This window comes from Octopus sinensis, linkage group LG14, assembly GCF_006345805.1.
Source record: "Octopus sinensis linkage group LG14, ASM634580v1, whole genome shotgun sequence".
Lineage (NCBI taxonomy): Eukaryota > Metazoa > Mollusca > Cephalopoda > Octopoda > Octopodidae > Octopus > Octopus sinensis.
Genome location: NC_043010.1, coordinates 52,740,708 through 52,762,741, shown reverse-complemented (window position 1 = coordinate 52,762,741; position 22,034 = coordinate 52,740,708). Strand labels below are relative to the sequence as shown.

Sequence of the window (22,034 nt, the reverse complement as noted above, 5' to 3'; positions counted from 1 at the left end):
CGAATGACATGTGTGGCACCTTGGGCAAGTGTCTTCTACTATAGCCTCAGGCCGACCGAAGCTTTGTGAATGGATTTGGTAGACGGAAACTGAAAGAAGCCCACCATATATATATATATATATATATATATATATATATAAATATATATATATATATATATATATACGTATGTGTGTGTGTGTGTGATTTTATGTCTGTGTTTGTCCCTCCACACTGTTGAGTACTGGTGCTGGTCTGTTTAAGTTCCCATAACTTAATGGTTTGGCACAAAGGAGCGATGTAGTATGTACCAGGCTTGAACAAAAAGAACAAAAAAGAGATAAAAATTGAAGTCAGTATATATTCAACAAAAAAAGTTCTTCAAGGTGGTGCCCCAGCATGGCCATAATCCAATAACTAAAGCTAGTTAAAAAAATGAAGATACTAAATTCTTTGTTTTTTTCAAAATTAACTGAAACAAATGGCAGTGGAAATATGGTACAAAAAGGGTTAATTATGGCCTCCTTTCAGAGCATAAACTGATTGAGCTGACCCCATTTTTCTGGATGTTATTATACTGACTCAGACCAACCTAAGTCGCTCTGGAAAATTAGTGATTATATCCAATTATCAAGAAATAGTATTTCTAAGACTGCAAGCTGGCAGAAACGTTAGCACGTCGGGCAAAAGGCTTAGCGGTATTTCATCTGCCACGACGTTCTGAGTTCAAATTCCGCCGAGATCGACTTTGCATTTCATCCTTTCGGGGTCAATTAAATAAGTACCAGTTACACACTGGGGTCGATATAATCGACTTAATCCATTTGTCTGTCCTTGTTTGTCCTCTCTGTGTTTAGTCCCTTGTGGGTAGTAAAGAAATAGGTATTTCATCTGCCATTACGTTCTGAGTTCAAATTCCACCAAGGTCGACTTTGCCTTTCATCCTTTCGGGGGTCAATTAAATAAGTACCAGTTACACACTGGGGTCGATATAATCGACTTAATCCATTTGTCTGGCCTTGTTTGTTCCCTCTGTGTGTAGCCCCTTGTGGGAAATAAAGAAATAAGAAATAGTATTCCTGTCACTTCAACTCAACATCTCTCCTCTCTAAACCATTCCGTATCGCATCAAGCAAATGTTGTATGGGGAATTTGTACACACATCCCCTCTGTGACTGGCTAAGTGAACTATACCAGTTAGTATAAATGAGCATGCACAGCACAGTCTGAGAAGATTATCATATGCACAGTCGTAGTGTACAGGTCGTAGGAATTATTGAATAGACATATTCTGGAGTGCTTGTTGAGGATACACAGTTGGGAAGTAATAAGAGAACATCAGGGATGTTTGATATTATAACAGTTCAGAGATAACAGTGACGATAGAATAAGTACTAGAATAAGTCTGGTGGGGTCGATTTGGTCGACTAAAGGCAGTGCTCCAGCATGGCCACAGTCAAATGACTGAAACAAGTAAAAGAGTAAAAGAGTATATATATATATATATATATATATATATATATATATGTGTGTATATATATATAGGCAAGGAAAAATTATAAAAAGGCAGAATGCTAAATTGAAGGTAAATTTTAATGAAAATGGGTGTATGGAAAATTTTAAAAACTTTTTTTTAAATATTTTAAAATTTTCCATACACCCATTTTCATTAAAATTTACCTTCAATTTAGCATTCTGCCTTTTTATAATTTTTCCTTGCCTATCATTTCTCCACGTGCAGTCAACACAACCCCACCATTTATTGATTTATATGTATATATATATATATACACGCACACACATACAAACACACACACACACACGTACACATACATGTAAGTATTTATGTATGTATATGCATGTGAGTGTGTATGTAAATATATAATGAGTTTCTGTCGGTTTCCAGTTACCATATACACACACTGCTTTAGTTTAACCTGAGCTATAAGTAGAAGACACATGACCCAGGTACCACACATTTGGACTGAACCCAGAACCACATAGTTGGGAAGTGAACTTCTTAACCATACATTCATACTTGCACCTGTGTTAGTTAGTTGTAAGGTAAATGCTGAATGACATTTTCAGTACTACCCTCCCATTTCTCCCCTGGTACATTAATTAACGAGATCAGTGAGGTGGCCTTTACATGGTTGTTTCATTCGCTAGAAATAGATACCAAATCTCATCTCTCAAATTACACCTATATCATCTTAGAAAAGCATACATGCGTGTGTGTGTGTTTTGTAGAATATAATTTTGAGTTACCTGGAAAAGATGATGTGTTTGTTTGCTGGAATGCCTTTGATCATAGGCCTACTCGATCAGGATAGACCTGGGGTTAAAACAACAACTAATTAATGCTGATATTGATTTTCTATGCATGAATTAATCAGAAAGTGTGCAACAAATTAATTTACTAATTAATATTATTTATGGACTAGGGGTTACACCTGGCACAAGAACTGATGTCTCTAACATTCACATCTGGCACAGCTTCTGCTGAAGTGAAGTAATTTCATGCTTCTACCACATGGTCTGCTATTTTATTAACAAACCTCACTCCCACGGAGAGGAAGGAACCATGACTGTCAGTTTCTGCTGTTACTTACTCCACGAGAAAGTTTCAAGTATTTTGGTTATAAACACAGCATATATAATAAAAGCAGCAAGAGGTAGGTGGTGGAGATGGTGGTGATGGTGTTATGAATATCACATTTACAAGCCAATGCCAGAATTTTACTCTCTTTCACTATCTCTCTGTCTATCTCTTTCTCTCTTTCTCAATATATGTGTGGATGCATGTGTATATATATATATATAAGTATATGTCTATGTACATATATATATATATATATATATATATATATATATATATATGAAAAAACAAGTCAAGATAGAAAATGCTAAAATAATTTTATAAAGAACATTTCAGTACCGGTTTCCGTCATTTGAGACCTTTTCAGCTATATATATATATATATATATATAGGTCGTCATCAACTTATGGCCTGTCTGACGACCGATCAACTTTATGACAATTGGCAAGCCGGCCCCTGGCAGCAATTATAAATAGTCCAGTTGAAACCTGATGGGTTTAATTTCTTAGAAATTATCCCGTTTACGGATGACATCAGTTCACAAACGCCCACCCTAGGTTTGGTTATCGATCACCACTGTGGTTATCCCAAGTGTTGGATGAATATCCTGTCACAGAGACATCGAGCTAACCTCATATTTGTTTATAAGATAACTGCTTCAGACTCCAAACAAATAACACTGTTGTACTATAATACAGAATTCTGTGTGTGACTTTTACCTGAGAATGTAAATTAAAATTTTAAAATATAAAACAAAGCTATGTAGGCCTATAGGCTGACTTACAACCAAATCAACTCAGTTGGAACCAATTGTGGTCATAAGTCAACGACAACCTGTGTTTATATATATATTATATATGTACGTGCACATGTGTATATATCATCATCATCAGCGTTTAACGTCCGCTTTCCATGCTGGCATGGGTTGGACAGTTTGACTGAGGAATGGTGAGACAGAAGCTGCACCAGGCTCCAGTCTGATCTGACAAAGTTTCTACAGCTGGCTGCCCTTCCTAACGTCAACCACTCCGAGAGTGTAGTGGGTGCTTTTACGTGAGGCCAGCATGAGGGCCAGTTAGGCAGTTCTGGCAAAGACCACACTCAAAAGGTGTTTTCTACGTGCTACCTGCATGGGAGCCAGTCCAGCAGCACTGGCAACGACCACGCTCGAATGTTGTTTTTCACATGCCACCGGCACATATATATATATGTATATATATATATGAAGGCACATGGCTCAGTGGTTAGAGCGTCGAGCTTACAAATGTGAGGTTGTTGTGTGTTCTTGAGCAAGACACTTTATTTCACATTGCTCCAGTTCACTCAGCTATAGAAATGAGTTGCAACGTCACAGGTGCCAAGCTGCATCGGCCTTTGCCTTTCCCTTGGATGGATAACACTAGTGGTGTAGAGAGGTGAGGCTGGTATGCATGGGCGACTACTGGTCTTCCATAAACAGCTTTGCCCGGACTTGCGCCTGGGAGGGTAACTTTCTTGGTGCAATCCCATGGTCAGTCAAGACCAAAGGGGATCTCAGCATATATATGAGTATATATGTGAATATTGATTTCAAATTTTGACAAAAGACCAGCAATTTCAGGGGTATGGGTTAAGTTGATTATATCAACCCATGCACAACTGTTTTCTTATTTTATTGACCCTAAAAGGACAAAAAGTATAGTCAACTGCAGCAGAATTTGAACTCAGAATATTAAGACAAGCAAAGTGGCACTAGAATTTGGCCTGGCTTGGTAACAATTCTGCCAGCTCATTGCCTTTATGTATTTGAGTTCCAATATTTTAAATCTGGGTTTGTCCCATTAACGGGGATGGCCAAACCTACCGCACACTTACAGCAACCGCTCTCACACCATCTCGCCATCCTGCCTGGTTCCCAACCTCACCCCAAGCTTCTCCTCAGACCGTAGGCCATCATAAGACAAGTCATGCTTGCGCAACCCAGGATGAGGGTTTATACCTTCCTTTCTGGGCTCGTGGGTACCCACGCTTCTTTGCTATTGTCATGAGGTTTTTTCAAAGCAGGACCACTCGTGTCAAGAAACCACAGTTTCTAGACATGAGTCTTCTTGTCAAACCTCTAAGTTATGGGGATGTAAACAAACACTAGTTTTTAAGTGGTGGTGAAAAAACAAACACAAACACACACACACACACACAATAGGCTTCTACAGAGTTTCCATCAACCAAATTCACTCACAAGGCATTGGTTAGCCTGGGGCTGTAGTAGAAAGCACTTGCCTGAGGTACTGTACTGTGGAACTGAAACTGAAACCATGTGGTTGCAAAGCAGATTTCTTAATCACACAAAAAAATATAAATATATGAACATACACACACATATATATAAAGTTAATCCAAACATGAAAACACAAAGAGAAAACACAACGCGAGGACATGGAACAAATATAGTATTATTGGACGCTCAGGAAGGAAGGGAAGAAGAAGGGTTTTACGTTTCGAGCGGAGCTCTTTGTCAGATACATAGGAAAAGGAAAGATCCAGAGAAGGGAAGACAGAGGAAAAAAAATCGCCAACGGTACACACGCATGATGGATGACCTACTTGCCTAGCTAGCAGGGTGGCGTCATTTGAAGGCTAATAGGATGCAACATGCATTGTGAGCAGCGATGTGTAGCATCTGATAGTCTGGTTGGTCAATGATCATGTGTTTCATGTGTGTGTGTTTGTGTATTTTAAACAATCTTAATGATATCGTAGGTATAGGAGTGGCTGTGTGGTAAGTAGCTTGCTTACGAACCACATGGTTCCGGGTTCATTCTCACTGCGCGACACCTTGGGCAAGTGTCTTCTACTATAGCCTCGGGCTGACCAAAGCCTTGTGAGTGGATTTGGTAGATGGAAACTGAAAGAAGCCTGTCGTATATATGTATGTAATAATATATAAATGTATGTGTGTGTATATGTTTGTGTGTCTGTGTTTGTCCCCCCAACATCGCTTGACAATCGATGCTGGTGTGTTTACGTCCTGGTAACTTAGCTGTTCGGCAAAAGAGATTGATAGAATAAGTACTAGGCTTACAAACAATAAGTCCTGGGGTCGATTTGCTCAACTAAAGGCGGTGCTCCAACATGGCCACAGTCAAATGACTGAAACAAGTAAAAAAGTATAGGATTGAACGCCACGCATCCATTTCCAAGTAAGTTTTATCTACACACACACACACACACACACATATATATAATTATATATATATATATATATATATTATATATATATATATATATACATATAATATATACACATACATATATATATATATACATATATATATATATATATATATATATATATATATATATATATACACATATATATATGTATTGTCTTGTTGCAGAATGAATGCTCTAGAATACATCACACATTCTCTGCTGCATGGCACCAGAATAAATATTAGAGAGAATTTAAACATTTAAAGCTACTTCACTATACTGATCTTGTTTAGAGAGTTAGCGAGCTGTATTTTGATCCAAAGAGAATATATATGTATGTTTTCTTGAAGATTTATATAAATCCTTTTCTCACTGAATTCAAGCCAGTTGCAAACAAAGCAACGTGGCTTCTTTGTTTGAATCGAAATAATTGCAAAGATTTGCATACGTGTGTGTGTAAGTGTGTTGATGTATGAATACATATAGGTATATATTTGCATATATATGTCTGTGTTTGTGTGTGTGTGGAGATATTTGTGTTTGTATTGGATAACTGTTCAGCACATGGATATACATGCTTGCTTCATGTGAGTATGATATGTGTGCATATATGATAGATTGGTGTGTGTGTGTGCATTTGTGTGTGTCATGTGTATATGACTGCTAAGCAACGGGAGCATGAACATGCACAAACATAACGACACATACACACATGCATACACACAGGTGCACACACACACACACATACATGTGTTTGTGTGTGTGTATATATTCAGAAATTATACATAGAAGTACAAACAAATGGGAAATACACGCATAGGATGTTGCTAAATCCTCTTCCGATATCATCCAAAGGATTGTAGCAATTTCACTCCTTTAACGATAATATTACTCCCCCCTCTGGTGGTGTCAGCGACAAGCAGCTGCTGGGAAACAGCAAGCAAAGAAACAAGGGATCGAACATTACAGAAAAGTGAATATACAAACAATAATGAAATAAATATACATTAAAAAATAAAATAATTTTTGAGATGATACAAACAGCAAATGGACAAGAGACAAAGATGAAAACAAACACAATGGTGAAATCTCATGTTAATTCAGAGCAGTGGTTTTCAACCAGGGTTCCGCGGAACCTTAGGGTTCTGCCAGTACAGTCCAGGGGTTCCGCAAGAAGTTACAAAAATGCTAAAATCGGCTGTAATTTTTAATTCTCCTGTGCATATATGTGTGCATAAGACTATTAAATTATTGCACAGGGGTTCCTTGAGCCAGTGGAATGTTTGCTTGGGGTTCCGCTCCAGCAAAAAGTTTGAAAAGCACTGATTCAGAGTATTTAGTTACATCATTTTATGTTTGGTGTTCAAATCACAACAGATTTAACTTTTGATTTCATTCTTCTGGGGACAGGCATCAAGGATGAAACAGGTACCAGCCAAGATGCATATATACATGTGTGTGTTTGTGTTTGTGCGTATGTGTGTATATCGATGTTTGTCTTTATGCCATTGCTTGGCAACAGGTGATAGTTTGTTTCCATCCCTGTAGGTTTGCGGTTCAGAAAATGAGTCCAAAAGAGTCTGATAGAATAAGTACCAGTTTTAAAAAATAAAAACCAGGGCCAATTAATTCACCTAAAACCCTCTAAGGCAGTGCCCTAGCATGGCCACAGTTTAATAACTGAAGCAAGTAAAACATAAAACATACATAAAAGTGGCTGAGGTGGTAAGTAGCTTGCTTACGAACCACATGGTTCTGGGTTCAGTCCCACTGCGTGGTACCTTAGGCAAGTGTGTTCTACTATAGCCTCAGGCTGACCAAAGCCTTGTGAGTGGACTTGGTAGACGGAAACTGAAAGAAGCCTGTCGTATATATGTTTATATATATGTATGTGTGTGTATATGTTTGTGTGTCTGTGTTTGTCACCCAACATCGCTTGACAACTGATGCTGGTGTGTTTACGTCCCCAAAACTTAGTGGTTCAGCAAAAGAGACCAATTGAATAAGTACTAGGCTTACAAAGAATAAGTCCCGGGGTTGATTTGCTCCAGCATGGCCACAGTCAAATGACTGAAACAAGTAAAAAGGTTAAAAAGATAGAAGATATATAAAACTATTACATACCTTTATTACATTAATCAATATTTCTGTACAGCAAAATAATGAATAACACAGTTTTCAAGATGCCTGAGCATTAATATGGATTTTCTTAAACCTTAAATTATATAATTATATTTGTAAATATCTGCAGTGCACCGAACTACCTCTTCTGCTGCACCATTTTTACACAACAGTAGTAGGTTACTCTTTGTAGTAAATAGCAGGGTTTAAGGAAACTAGTGATGGTCTATGGTCTGTCACACTTGTAATTTCAAGATCGCAGTTCCAATTCTCAGTTTGGTGGTGAATTGTGTTCTTGGGCAAAAACGTTATTTTATTTTGCTCCTGTCTACTCACCTGTAAATGAGTGACCCTATGACGGACTGGTGTTTGGTGTTCTATTATTCAATGGGAGACATTGGCCTGCCCGCCTAGCTGATGAGGTGGCATTCTTCAGAAGCTGAAAAGCACTGCAAGAAAGCACATTGTGAAAAGCAGTGTGTAACAATATCTGATAGTCTGGTCAATACAGTCAGTGATATATATATATATATATATATATATTGCCATGATAGATCACTAGCCACTACACATTCCTTATTTTCTCTCCTTGTTTCTTTCTGTGTTCCTTTCTGTGGAAGAGCATAGGCTTGAAACGTTAAAAACTTTTTCACTTCTGAGCATTATACTAATACATCTGTTTGTTTTCTACACCACCTCTCTTCGTCTTTTGTTTGGTTTTTTTTTGTGAATTCTCCCGATATATATATATATAATGGAGAAATTATACAAAATGTGTAAATAGCTTGCTTACCAACCACATGGTTCCAGGTTCAGTCCCACTACATGGCATCATGGGCAAGTGTCTTCTGCTATAGCCTCGGGCCAACCAATGCCTTGTGAGTGTATTTGGTAGATGGAAACTCAAAGAAGCCCATTGTATATATGTATATATATATGTAAGTGTGTGTGTGTGTGTGTATGTTTGTGTGTATGTATTTGTCCCCTTAGCATTGCTTGACAACCGATGCTGGTGTGTTTACATCCCCGTTACTTAGCGGTTCGGCAAAAGAGACTGATAGAATAAGTACTGGGCTTACAAAGAATAAGTCCCAGGGTTGATTTCCTTGACTAAAGGCGGTGCTCCAGCATGGCCGCAGTCAAATGACTGAAACAAGTAAAAGAGAGAGAGAGAGAGAGAGAGATGATAAGTATTTGGTGCTACATTCTCCGTCTTTTCTTCTTTACCATACTTGTGAATATGTGCTTATGTAAGCATGTGTGTGTGTGTGTATATAGGTCCACAGAAGTATGTTTGGTGAGGTATGGCTTTGATAGCCTTTCTTTCTCTATCCATTACACTCTTCTCTCTCAATCTGTACCCGCTCGCTTCTTTCACCATCTATCTTTTTATTCTGCTATAACTTGACAATATATATTTGCATACTCGTGTAGATATGTGTGTGTGTGAGAGAAGAGAAGAAAGAAGAAAGAGAGGAAGAAGAAATAATTGTGCTGACACTCCTTCGACACCTCTTTCAGATACACAGGCACCCACACACACATGCACGCATACACACACATGCACACACACACACACGCACACTCTCTCTCTCTCTTTCTCTCTCTCTCTCTCTTTCTCTCTCTCTCTCTCTCTCTCTCTCACACACACACACAAAACAATGATAAAGGAAATCCAGACAATTTTTTGAGAAGTGACATTTTGCCCCCCTTGAAGTGACCAGCTGGGTTTGCCATTTCTAAAAGCCAAGAATCATTTACTATTGAAAGACTGACCAGCTGCAAAAATGTTAACACATTTTTTTCTTCTTTCTCTCCTCCTCCTTCCTTTCATTCCCCTTTCCCATTTGACACTTCTTTCAGATACACAGACACCCACACACGTGCATGCACATAGATACACACACACACACACACACATACACACACACTCACAAGGCAACGATAAAAAGGAAATCCATACAATTTTTTTGAAAAGTGACATTTTCCCCCCTTTGGAGTGACCAGCTGCAAAGATATCAACAAATTTTTTCTTCTTTCTCTCCTTCTTATTCCTTTCCTTCTCTATTTCTTTAACACTTGTTTCAGATACAAACACACACACATACATACACACACACATACATACACACACACATGCGCACTTTCTCTCACTTTCTCCCCATTGCTCACCCTCTTGTACTATCTTATATCTCTCCCCACCCCTACACACTCAATAATACTATAAAATGAGACCAAATTCCTGCAAAAGTTCAATTTGAAAACTCCACTACAGTGGACGAAAGCGCTAATATATGATATATGATTTATAAAAACATGTAACATACTTATAAATATCTGTAAATATAAAACCATCCAGATTTCTGAGTACCTCATTTCTTCTAATATATATATATATAATATATATATATATATATATATATACATATATATATATATATATATATATATATATATACACCATGCAAATATGCTGTACTTGAGAAGATTTGTCAAGCCAAATGAAACTGCACGTATGACTGTTGCCGCTGGCATGTAAAAAGCACCCATTGCACTCTCAGGGTGGTTGGCATTAGGAAGGGCATCCAGCCATAGAAGCTGTGCCAAATCAGACTGGAACCTGGTGCAGCTCTCCGGCTGACCGGTTCTACTCAAACCACCTAACCCATGCCAGCATGGAAAATGGATGTTAAATGATGATGATGATGATGATATATTATTCAAAAATATAAACAATAATAAACCATATATGAATTTATAATAAACCATAAAATGAATTTCAAAATGAAACAAAACTAACCACTTAATTTATATTTGGAAATCTTTCGCCAACTTTTTTTTTTAATTACAAAATCTTTGATCAGATCTTCACTATGATTCCATGAACAGTTCAAAAATACATTTCTGACCATACAAATATACTTCAAATATTATTTTAGCAAGCTTAAAGTGACTACTTCTGTGCACATGCTTATGTTGCTTAGTAGTTAAACCACTGCTGATGTATATATACTCTTTTACTCTTTTACTTGACTGCACCTATGCTGGAGCACCGCCTTTAATCGAGCAAACTGACCCCAGGACTTATTCTTTATAAGCCTAGTACTTATTCTATCGGTCTCTTTTGCTAAACCGCTAAGTTACGATGGCGTAAACATACCAGCATTGGTTATCAAGCGATGTTGGTGGGACAAACACATACACACAAACATATACACACACACACATATATATATATATATATATATATATTATATATATATATATACACATACATATATACAACAGGATTCTTTCAGTTTCCATCTACCAAATCCACTCACAAGGCTTTGGTCGGCCAGAGGCTATTGTAGAAGACACTTGCCCAAGGTGCCACACAGTGGGACTGAACCCAGAACCATGTGGTTGGTAAGCAAGCTACTTACCACAATGCCACTCCTGTGCCTAAAAATGTGTGACGCTTACAGCACTTAGGTTTCCCAAGCGGTCACCCATCTAAGTACTAACTAGGCTCGACGTTGCTTAACTTTGTTGGTTGGACGAGAATCGGTGCTTTCAACGTGATATGGCCATAAGCAGATATGTGTGTGTGTGTGTTTGTGTGTGTGTGTATATTCTATATATATATGTGTCTGTGTATGTGCATGTGTACCTTTATATATATAAGTATATATATATATATATATACACATTTACACCAAATTGTCATTTTATCATCGTTAACACTATCATCATCAGTATAGTTTTATGTTCTTTTCTTTCTTTTTACCAGGGAGGAGACGAAGCTATTGCTGTGAGGCGCCACAGGGGACGAAATGGAAGACAGATCGAGACAGTTGATCTCTACAAACAGAAGGTAAACTTCGCACGTTTATTTTATAGCAGAAGAAACAACTCCTATTTGTTGCTGTTGTTTGGTTCCAAATCAGCTGACCTTTGATTGCTGGCATTTGGACACAATATATCTCGGAGTCTAGGCTCATACAATCCAATATCTCCTTTTTCTTTTTTTTTTTCTTTTAAGAAAGTGAAGGTGTAATTTCAAGGAGATTTAGCTGTTATTTCTAGCAAGCCATGTGGCCATATAGAGGCTGTCATCAATCGCAGAGTAGTAAAAGGCGAAGTTGACTTCAATCAGATTTGAACTCAGACTGTTAAGAACCAAAAGACATGTTGTTAAGTATTTTGTTCAACATGCTAGGAATTCTTCAAGCTTACCACCTTTAACTGGCACCTCTGTCACGACAATGAGGGTTCCAGTCGATCCCACTGCTGGAACACCAACCATGCTCATGAAATTAATGTGCAAAGTGGTTGAGCATTCCACAGACACGTACTTCTCAGGGAGACTCAACATGACGCAGAATGTGACAATACTGTCCCTTTGAAATATGAGTACTACTCATTTCTACCAGCTGAGTGGACTGGAGCAATGTGAAATAAAGTGTCTTGCTCAAGGACACACTGCACACCTGGAATTGAACTCACAATCATACGATTGTTAGCCTCTTACACTAACAATCAAGCCACATTAGAATTCTAATATAGTAAATTAAAACTGTAATCAGGTGAGATTATCTAAACAGTTAGTAGACAAAATCTCCCTTTAGAGGCATTGAACAGTGGAGATATTTCCAATATGGTATGTTCATAGGAATATTTGAAGGTATAGACATGGCTGTGTGGTAAGAAGCTTGCTTTCCAACCACGTGATTCAGGGTTCAGTCCCACTGCATGGCACCTTCCAGGCTAACCAAAATCTTGTGACTGGATTTGGTAGACAGAAACTGTGAGAAGCCTATTGTATGTAGACATATATGTTTGTGTGTATGTGTCTGTGTATCTGTGTTTGTCCTCCGCTACTGCATGACAACTGGTATTGGTGTGTTGATGTGCCCATAACTTAGCAATTTGGCAAAAGAGTTCAATAGAATAGGTACCAGACTTGAAACAAATAGGTACTGGGATCAATTCATTTGACAAAATTCCTCAAGGCACTGCCTTGGGGAATTTATAATTGGAGCATTGGACATGATAAAATATCAGATGAACAAAACTGTAGATGCTATGCCTGGGTCCTCAACACTACACACTGTCCAAAAAATAGCCCTGCTAAGAACTGCCCACATTCTACGCAAGACACTATCAATCCAATTATACAACCTAAACAAAACAACCCACAAATACAAAACACACTCTATATACCATTTATCCAGTGAAATAAACTACCACCAGCAAGTTAGAAAACCAAAGCGTTACACACTCAACACACAGCACAATCAGTAACAACACAACAAAAGACAGTATCACACCTCAAGGAAAAAAACTAACACAATACAGTATTGAAAAGAGTTTGCGCAGCAGAAAAGAACATGCAATGCTGCACACACCCCACCAACATGGTGTAGCAGATGATGCACTCGACATTTGCCCCATTCTACCAAATATTTATTTCTTTAATGCCCACAGAGGCTAAACATAGAAGGGACAAACAAGGACAGACAAAGGGACTAAATCGATTACATCGCCCCCAGTGCATAACTGGTACTTATTTAATCGACTCCGAAAGGATAAAAGACAAAGTCAACCTCGGTGGAATTTGAACTCAGAACGTAAACGGCAGATGAAATACTGCTAAGCATTTTGTCTGGCATGCTAACAACTCTGCCACCTCACCGCCCTCAATCTACCAAATATTGAACAGTTAAATAATATCTTTAGATGTCAGTGCACAGTTTTTCCAAAACAAACAGAATGAAAAATTTTCTGGTCATTCTGTCAAAAATTTGAAATTCAATTTAATTTCTCAAATTTTTTAATTGTATTGTCTTTAAAAATCAAATATTTATTATATATGACAGAAACATACAACATTCAAGCAAAATGGTAAAAACAATAATAATTAATGATAATTGCAATAACAAGAACAAAGAAAGCAATAAGAATAATAGTAATAATAATAATAATAATAATAATGATAATAATAATTTATTCTTTTATTATCCACAAGGGCTCACATAAAATAACATTATGCAATAACATAAAAGACAAAAGCAGGATGATACAAAGGGTTTTACAGTGTGTAATCAATATAAATAACAATTAAAAATTAAACAAATTAAACTCCCAATAGGGGAGGTACTTTAAGGTCCTTGTGGAAAAACCCACAAAAGTCACGGGAGCCTGAACAACAGAGCAAGAGCCCTTCTCCTTTGATCCCCTTTTTACAAATGCATGCTCAGAATTGGTCCTTTCACACTCGCCATTCTTCCAACATTCACCCTGTCTACTATAGGCACAAGGCTTGAAATTTTGGGGAAGGGAATAAGTCGATTATATCGACCCCAGTGCATAACTGGTACTTATTTAATCGACCCCGAAAGGGTGAAAGGCAAAGTCAACTTCGGCAGAATTGATCCCATAATGTAGCGGCAGATGAAATACTTCTGTGCATGTCACCCAGTGTGCTAACGATTCTACCAGCTCACCACCTTAATAATAATAATAACAATAATAATCACAACAACAACAATAATAATAATCACAACAAAAACAACAATAATAATGATAATCAGAACAACAACAACAACAACAATAATAATAATTTGATTTATTTGCCTGCCAATATATATTGTTTGAATAAAATCTCAATTCCTTGTGACAAAAATCTATCTGAAAATATCAACGCGATTTCTTCAAACGCACACTCAGATAAACACTCAGACACACGCAAAGACACACACACACACACACAACATACACAAAAATCCAGATGTCAACAGACTTTTTTTCCAACCAAATGCCAAAAAGAAAAGAATATATATATATATATAAACATATATGAATATAGATATATATACATATATGAATATACATATAAATATAGATACATATATAAATATATATACATAAATATACATATAAATATAGATACATATATAAATATATATATACATGTAGCTATATATACATATAAAAATATATATAAATATGCATATAAATATCTATACATATATAAATATATATCTATAAAATAATGTGATGTGTGTGTATATATATATAGTATATATATGTACATATATTTTTATATATATATATATATGTATATAAATATATATATATATATATATATATATATATAGATATTAGATATATATATATATATATATATATATATTGTATATAATATTTCTACATGTCAATGTAATCTCTTGAAACGCAATGAAAAATTTCCTTCATTTGTCAAGAAAGCTGCTACAATATACAAATACACACACACACATAAACATGCATATACAAACACACACACATACACCAAAAAAAAATTACAAAACCAAAAACACACGAATATAAAACAACATAAAATGCAAATAAAAACAAAAACTAAGAAGCCGAAGTAGACTCTGAGATCCCTAAATTATTATACCAGCCTCTTCATGCACTTAAAGTAGAAAGGAGAGAAAAATCCCCCTTTTTCTCCCTTTCCATGCCACCGACCCCATTCCGGTATGTCTGCTCTTGTTAACGGATATGTCGCTATAGCGGCACCATGGGAACGGTCGATCTGTCTTGGAGTCTTGGATGCTTGTTATATCTGTGATTCCCCACTTTTCCTCCCACTACTCTCTCTCCCTTTCTCTCATTCTCTCTCTCTTTCTCCCTTTCTTTCTCGCACACACGTACACACTCTCTCTTTCTTCCTATTTTTCCCCACATCAACACACACACTCTCTCTCTCTTTCTCTCTTTATTTCTACCTTGATCTTTTATTTCCACACACAAACATACATTTTCTCTCTCTCTCTTTCTCTATTCTTTCTGTTTGTCTGTCTTATTCTTCTCGTCTGTCTGTCTCTCTCTCTTCTCTTATCTCTCTTTCCTTCATTTTTCTTCTCCATTATTCTACTTGATCTTTCTCTCTTTCTCTCTCTCTTATTTCTGGCCCCATCTCTCTGTCTTTCTTCTTCTTTTTTTTTTCTCTCTCTCCTCTTTTCTCTTTTCTTCTTTTATCTATTGATTTTCTCTTCTTCCTCCTACTATTCTTTAGGTTTTTCTTCTTATCCTGCTCCTCCCATCTTATCTCTTTCTTTCCTCTTGCTGTCTGTTTCACTCTCTTTTGATCTCTTCTTTCTTCTGTTGTCTTTCTTCACCCTTTCCATTTGTTTCTTCTGAAACTTACTCTTCTCTGTTCTTCCTCCTCAAAATGCGTCTGAGTGCTATCTCTTTTTTTCATCTCCTTCTGCAGTAACTCCAAAGCCGCTTCTTGAACTCCATTTTTTTCCGTCATTTACAATCTCTTGGCCTTTTTCTGCCTCCCCCTTGCCACGTGTCTGTGTGGTAAATTATCCCGTACCCTAATCGTATTATACCACTTATGTATATGTGTGGCTGTATGGTCTGCATATACCGCTTGGGTTTGCAAAGGTGCATATTTCAGCCGCCTCACAATTCCAACAGCCCTTTTGGGGTCCAGCACGGCTTGACACCTGTGTCTGACCGGTGAACTGATGTTTTCCTTCTGTGTCAGAAAAAAAAGTTACCTAAAATATATATGCTCTCCTCATACACAAACCCATAACCACACACACACATCACACGCCACATACAGGCATGTGACAGTAACTGCTATTTTGTCATGATGAAATTAAGTTTGATACATAATTTTTAAAACCTCAAGTGATTATACTAATTGACGTACACCACACTTTATGACATACAATAGCATCACTTACATATAAATAGATAGATATATGTATATATATATATATAATTTATCTATATATGTATATATATATATATATGTGTGGTGTTATATACATTATATATACACACATATATATACATGTAAAGAGAGAGTGAGAGGCAGGGTATAGGCATGAGTGTGAGGAAAAAACTGTGCGTCAACCACTGGTTCTGAGTTCAGTCCCACTGGCTGGCACATTGGGAAGTGACTTCTACTGGTCGATCAAAGCACTATGAGTGGAGTTCAGTGTCATGCATGATTGCATCACACACAGACATACATATATATATATGTATGTATATATATATATATATAATATATATATATATATATATATATAAACACGTGTGGAGGCGGCAATGGCCCAGTGGTTAGGGCAGCAGCAGTCGTATAGAAACGCGGTTTCGATTCCCAGACCGAAAGTTGTGAGTGTTTATTGAGCAAAAACACCTAAAAGACTCCACGAGGCTCGGCAGAGGGGTGGTTATCCCTGCTGTATCTTTCGCCACTCTTTCTCCCACTCTTTTTTCTGTTGGCCTGCTCTCTTAGCCAGTGGGGTGGCATCATTTGAAGGCTAAAACAATGCGAACGCATTGTGACCAGCGATGTGTAACAACATCTGATGGTCTGGTCAGTCACGTGATCACGTGATATAAACGTATATATACATATATTTACATACACACACACACACACATATGTGTATATGAGAAGGTGAAAGTGTTGTATGTGTTTTATTATCTTGAAATTTAAAATCCCATGTGTTTATATGCAAGACTGACGGCCAGCTAAGATCAGTCATGCCAGAAATAGAAATAAATCATATTCTTCTATGTATGAAAGCATGAAACTGTAGTGAGAAAGATAGGAATTTTTTTATATATATATATATATATATAGGTGCAGGAGTCGCTGTGTGGTAAGTAGCTTGCTTACGAAGCACATGGTTCCGGGTTCAGTCCCACTGTGTGGCATCTTGGGCAAGTGTCTTCTACTGTAGCCTCGGGCCGACCAAAGCCTTGTGAGTGGATTTGGTAGACGGAAACTGAAAGAAGCCCGTCGTATATATGTATGTGTGTCTGTGTTTGTTCCCCTAGCATTGCTTGACAACCGATGCTGGTGTGTTTATGTTGCCGTCACTTAGCGGTTCGGCAAAAAGCAACCGATAGAATAAGTACTGGGCTTACAAAGAATAAGTCCTGGGGTCGATTTGCTTGACTAAAGGTGGTGCTCCAGCATGGCCGCAGTCAAATGACTGAAACAAGTAAAAGAGTAAAGAGAGTAAAGAGTATATATATATATATATATATATATATAATATATATATATATACATTATATATATATATATACACACACACACACATATATAGATAGATAGATATAGATATAGATACATACGTACATACATGTTTAAATAAGATAGTGGTGCAATGATGCACCAGTATTTACTGGAAATAGCAGTTGATAATATACGATGCTATAGTAAAGCTCCACTGTGTATATATACTGGCAAACATAAAAAATTTCATCTTAGCTGTTGGAAAAGCATTAAATAAATGTACAACCCAAATATGGATAATCTAGGACCTAGGTTTCAAGCTTTCCAAATTATGTTTCTTACCATAAATTTGATTAGTTCTCATTGGCTGGATTCACTTAGACAAAATCTCAAATGTCACTACATTAATGCCAGTATATACTCGTCTGAAACGCCTAGCCATTATCAGACCAAGAACAGTGAAAGAGTTTTCAAAGAAAAAAATTATTAAATAGTGCAGTGCAGTAGTATTGCTTCCCAGTAAAACAAAGCACCATCAGGTTAAAGTATAAATAAGATAGTGGTACAACAATGCATCAATATTTATACACACATGCGAAGGTGCATGGCTTAGTATTTAGAGCATCGAGCTTACAATTGTGAGGTTGTAAGTTCGATTCCCGGACCAGGCTGCATGTTGTGTTCTTGAGCAAGACACTTTATTTCACATTGCTCCAGTTCACTCAGCTGTAGAAATGAGTTGTGATGTCACTGGTTTCAAGCTGTATTGGTCTTTTCCTTTCCCTTGGATAACATCGGTGGTATGGACAGGGGACGCTGGTATGCATGGGTGACTGCTGGTCTTACATAAAAACAACCCTAGGTTGTGTGTTCACCGGTGAGGCCACTTTCTGTCCATACTTGTACCCTGGAGGGGAACTTCTTAGGTGCACCCATGGTCATTTGTGACCGATGGAGTCCAAAGAGTTTTATATATAAAGACACACACACACATATATATAATTGTATGAATGAGTGAGAGAGAGAGAATGTGTGTGTGTGTGTATATATATATATATTGTTATATTGTGGAATGGTCATTTTGCCAGTTTAGCCAATAGTATATATATATATATATATATATGTTTATATAGATATGTGGAGGCACATGGCCTAGTGGTTAGAGCAGCAGACTCATTGTCGAGGGATCATGGGTTCAAATCTCAGACCGGGAGATGTGTGTGTTTATGAGCGAAACACCTAAGCTCCATGTGGCTCTGGCAGATGGTAATGGTGAAACTTCTGCTGACTCTTTCGCCACAACTTTCTGTCACTTTTTCCTCCTGCATCTTGCAGCTCACCTGCGACGGACTGGCGTCCCATCCAGGTGGGGAACCTATACACCAAGGAAACCGGGAAACCAGCCCTAATAGCCAGGCATAGCTCTTGAAAAGGAACAAACAACAACAACAATATATAGATATACATAACATATGGCACGTGTGCACTCATGTATACAAGTTGAATTATTGCTCACATACACATTGTAAAATGGTGGCAGAAACTGATATTGGTGCTTGGGACAAAACCTGCTAAATCACATCCTGCTCATAAGCATTAAATCATATTCTACTCATAAACACAAGCATATGCATACATCTCATATTTTTTGTATACATCTCACATTTTATGCATACATCTCACATTTTGTTCATACATCTCACATTTTGTGTATACATCCCACATTCTGTGCATGCATCTCATGTTTTTTGCATATATCTCACATTTTGTTCATACATCTCACATTTTGTGTATACATCCCACATTCTGTGCATGCATCTCATGTTTTGTGCATACATCTCACATTTTGTTCATGCATCTTACATTTTGTGCATACATCCCACATTTTGTGCATGCATCTCACTTTTTGCATACATCTCGCAATCTGACACACAAACAGACATATGCACTAAAACACACTCTGTTCATAAACACATGCATACATCCCACATCTCAGATTCTGGCACCTCTCACATTCTGTAAAAACATCCACATTCGCACATTTCATATTCTGGTGGGTGTGCATTTGTGTGTGTGTGTGTGTTTTTCTATGTATGTATGTAATCATGCATACATTTCATGTTTTCACATTATGCCACATACCACATGTACACATTACTTTACTACACATGCATTTATGCAACCATGCTATCAGATACACAAATATCTATCTATCTATCTTTATATATATATATATATATATATATGCAATAGAAATGTTATAGAAAATGGAAAAAACGGTCTTTGACTGCCATTTCTAATTCCTTCGGTATGAGGCGAAACAGCCTGCTGCTAGCCACCTTATTTTCTTACTATATATATATATATATATATATATATAAACACATATACAATTAAATTCATAAACATATAAACCCATGCTCAGAGACACACATGTAGACATATATAAGCACCTATACCTGCATATGTAGACACACGTAAACATACATATATAAGCACACACATTAGCAAACACACAGACACACATACGCATACACACATGTGTGCATTACTATATTGTAAATTCCTTGGTCGGCATCCTAACTGTGAGTCATGCATCGTTGAAGCTGCACGCCAGCAGCTGACTGGTAGACAACGACAAACCAGCACCACAGAGTGTGTGTGTGTGTGTGTGCGTGTGTGTGTGCGAGCGCAGTGTGCATGAGGGGGTGGTTGAAGTGCACGCAGAAGAGGGATGAGGTGAAGAAGAGGAGTAAAGTTAGAGGAAGAGAACAAGATAGAGAGAGAGAGAGAGAGAAAGGGGGAGCGCAGAGTGCGACAGGGAAAAAGGCGATGGTGGCGACAGCCATGGTGGAGGTGGTGGTGGTGGTGGTGGTGGTGGTGGTGGTGGTTGGTGTTTGGGTGGGAAGAAAGGTAGGGCCCAGTTGATTGCTTCCGCACAACTGACTCACGCTGAATGACATCAGTACCACACACACACACACACACACACATATATATATATATATGCACACACATGCCATATGTATGCATACATCATTTTATACACACACACACACACACACACATATACTCATTTACTGGGAGATCGTTACACACATACACATATACATGCCATACACACACACATATATATATATATACATGCACACACATACCACTCTTAATATACATACACACACATACCATTCTTAATATACATGATATACACACTCACAAACACACACACCTTACATTCACACATACATATATACCTGATATATAAACACACAAACACACACCTTGCATGCATACATAGATACATATCACATGTATATACAAAATATGCACACACACATCTTGCTTACACACAAACCACTCATACATACACATACATACATGTATACATATATACCTATCACACATACATACATATGTAAACATACACATGCATGTATATATATATATGTATGTAGGCATTATACACATTTGCATATATACACACACATACATAAATACGTGATCATACGCATAAATATATTAACACTTAGGCAAACTTGAATACCAGAACAATCACGTGTGTCTATATGTATGTGTGTGTGTGAACGTATGGAGCAGTGTATGCGTGTGTGTGTGTGCATTGTTGTTCTATGCTGTATTATGGTTTACATGGTTATTGTGTATGTGTGTGCTGTTGATGTATTTGTTCCTTATGTATGTATGTATGTACATATGTATGCATGTATGAACGTTTGTATGCATGTACGAATTCATATATGTATATATGAAGTACGTTTGTATGTATGTAAGTATGTGTGTATTCATGAATAGACGTTTGTATGCATGCACGTATGTATATATGTATATATGTAGTACGTTTGTATGTATGTATGGACGTTTGTATGTATGTATGTATGAATACATACATGTATGTATACATGTACATTTGTATATAAGTATATATGCATGTATGGACGTTTGTATGTACGTATGTATGTATGTATGCATATATGTATATATGTAGTACGTTTGTATGTAAGTATATATGCATGTATGGAAGTTTGTATGTATGTATGTATGCATATATGTATGTATACATGTAGTACGTTTGTATGTAAGTATGTATGTATGCATGTAT

General features: G+C 37.1%; 1 protein-coding gene and 1 pseudogene across 11 annotated transcripts in view; one reads left to right on the top strand and one right to left on the bottom strand.

The window, feature by feature from the left end:
• The window catches only part of LOC115219354 (filaggrin), a 255,873-nt gene that overhangs the window by 85,051 nt on the left and 148,788 nt on the right, over nt 1-22,034 (top strand). For all 11 annotated transcript variants that reach the window (XR_005001934.1, XR_005001933.1, XR_005001932.1 and 8 more), the window contains exon 2: nt 11,666-11,749. Coding sequence is in view for 8 of the 11 variants with exons in the window: in XM_036509043.1 (XP_036364936.1) it covers nt 11,666-11,749 (84 nt within the window). In the remaining 3 variants the exon portion in view is untranslated. The remainder of the gene's footprint in view (nt 1-11,665; nt 11,750-22,034) is intronic.
• On the bottom strand, nt 11,352-11,470 carry LOC115219567 (annotated as a pseudogene).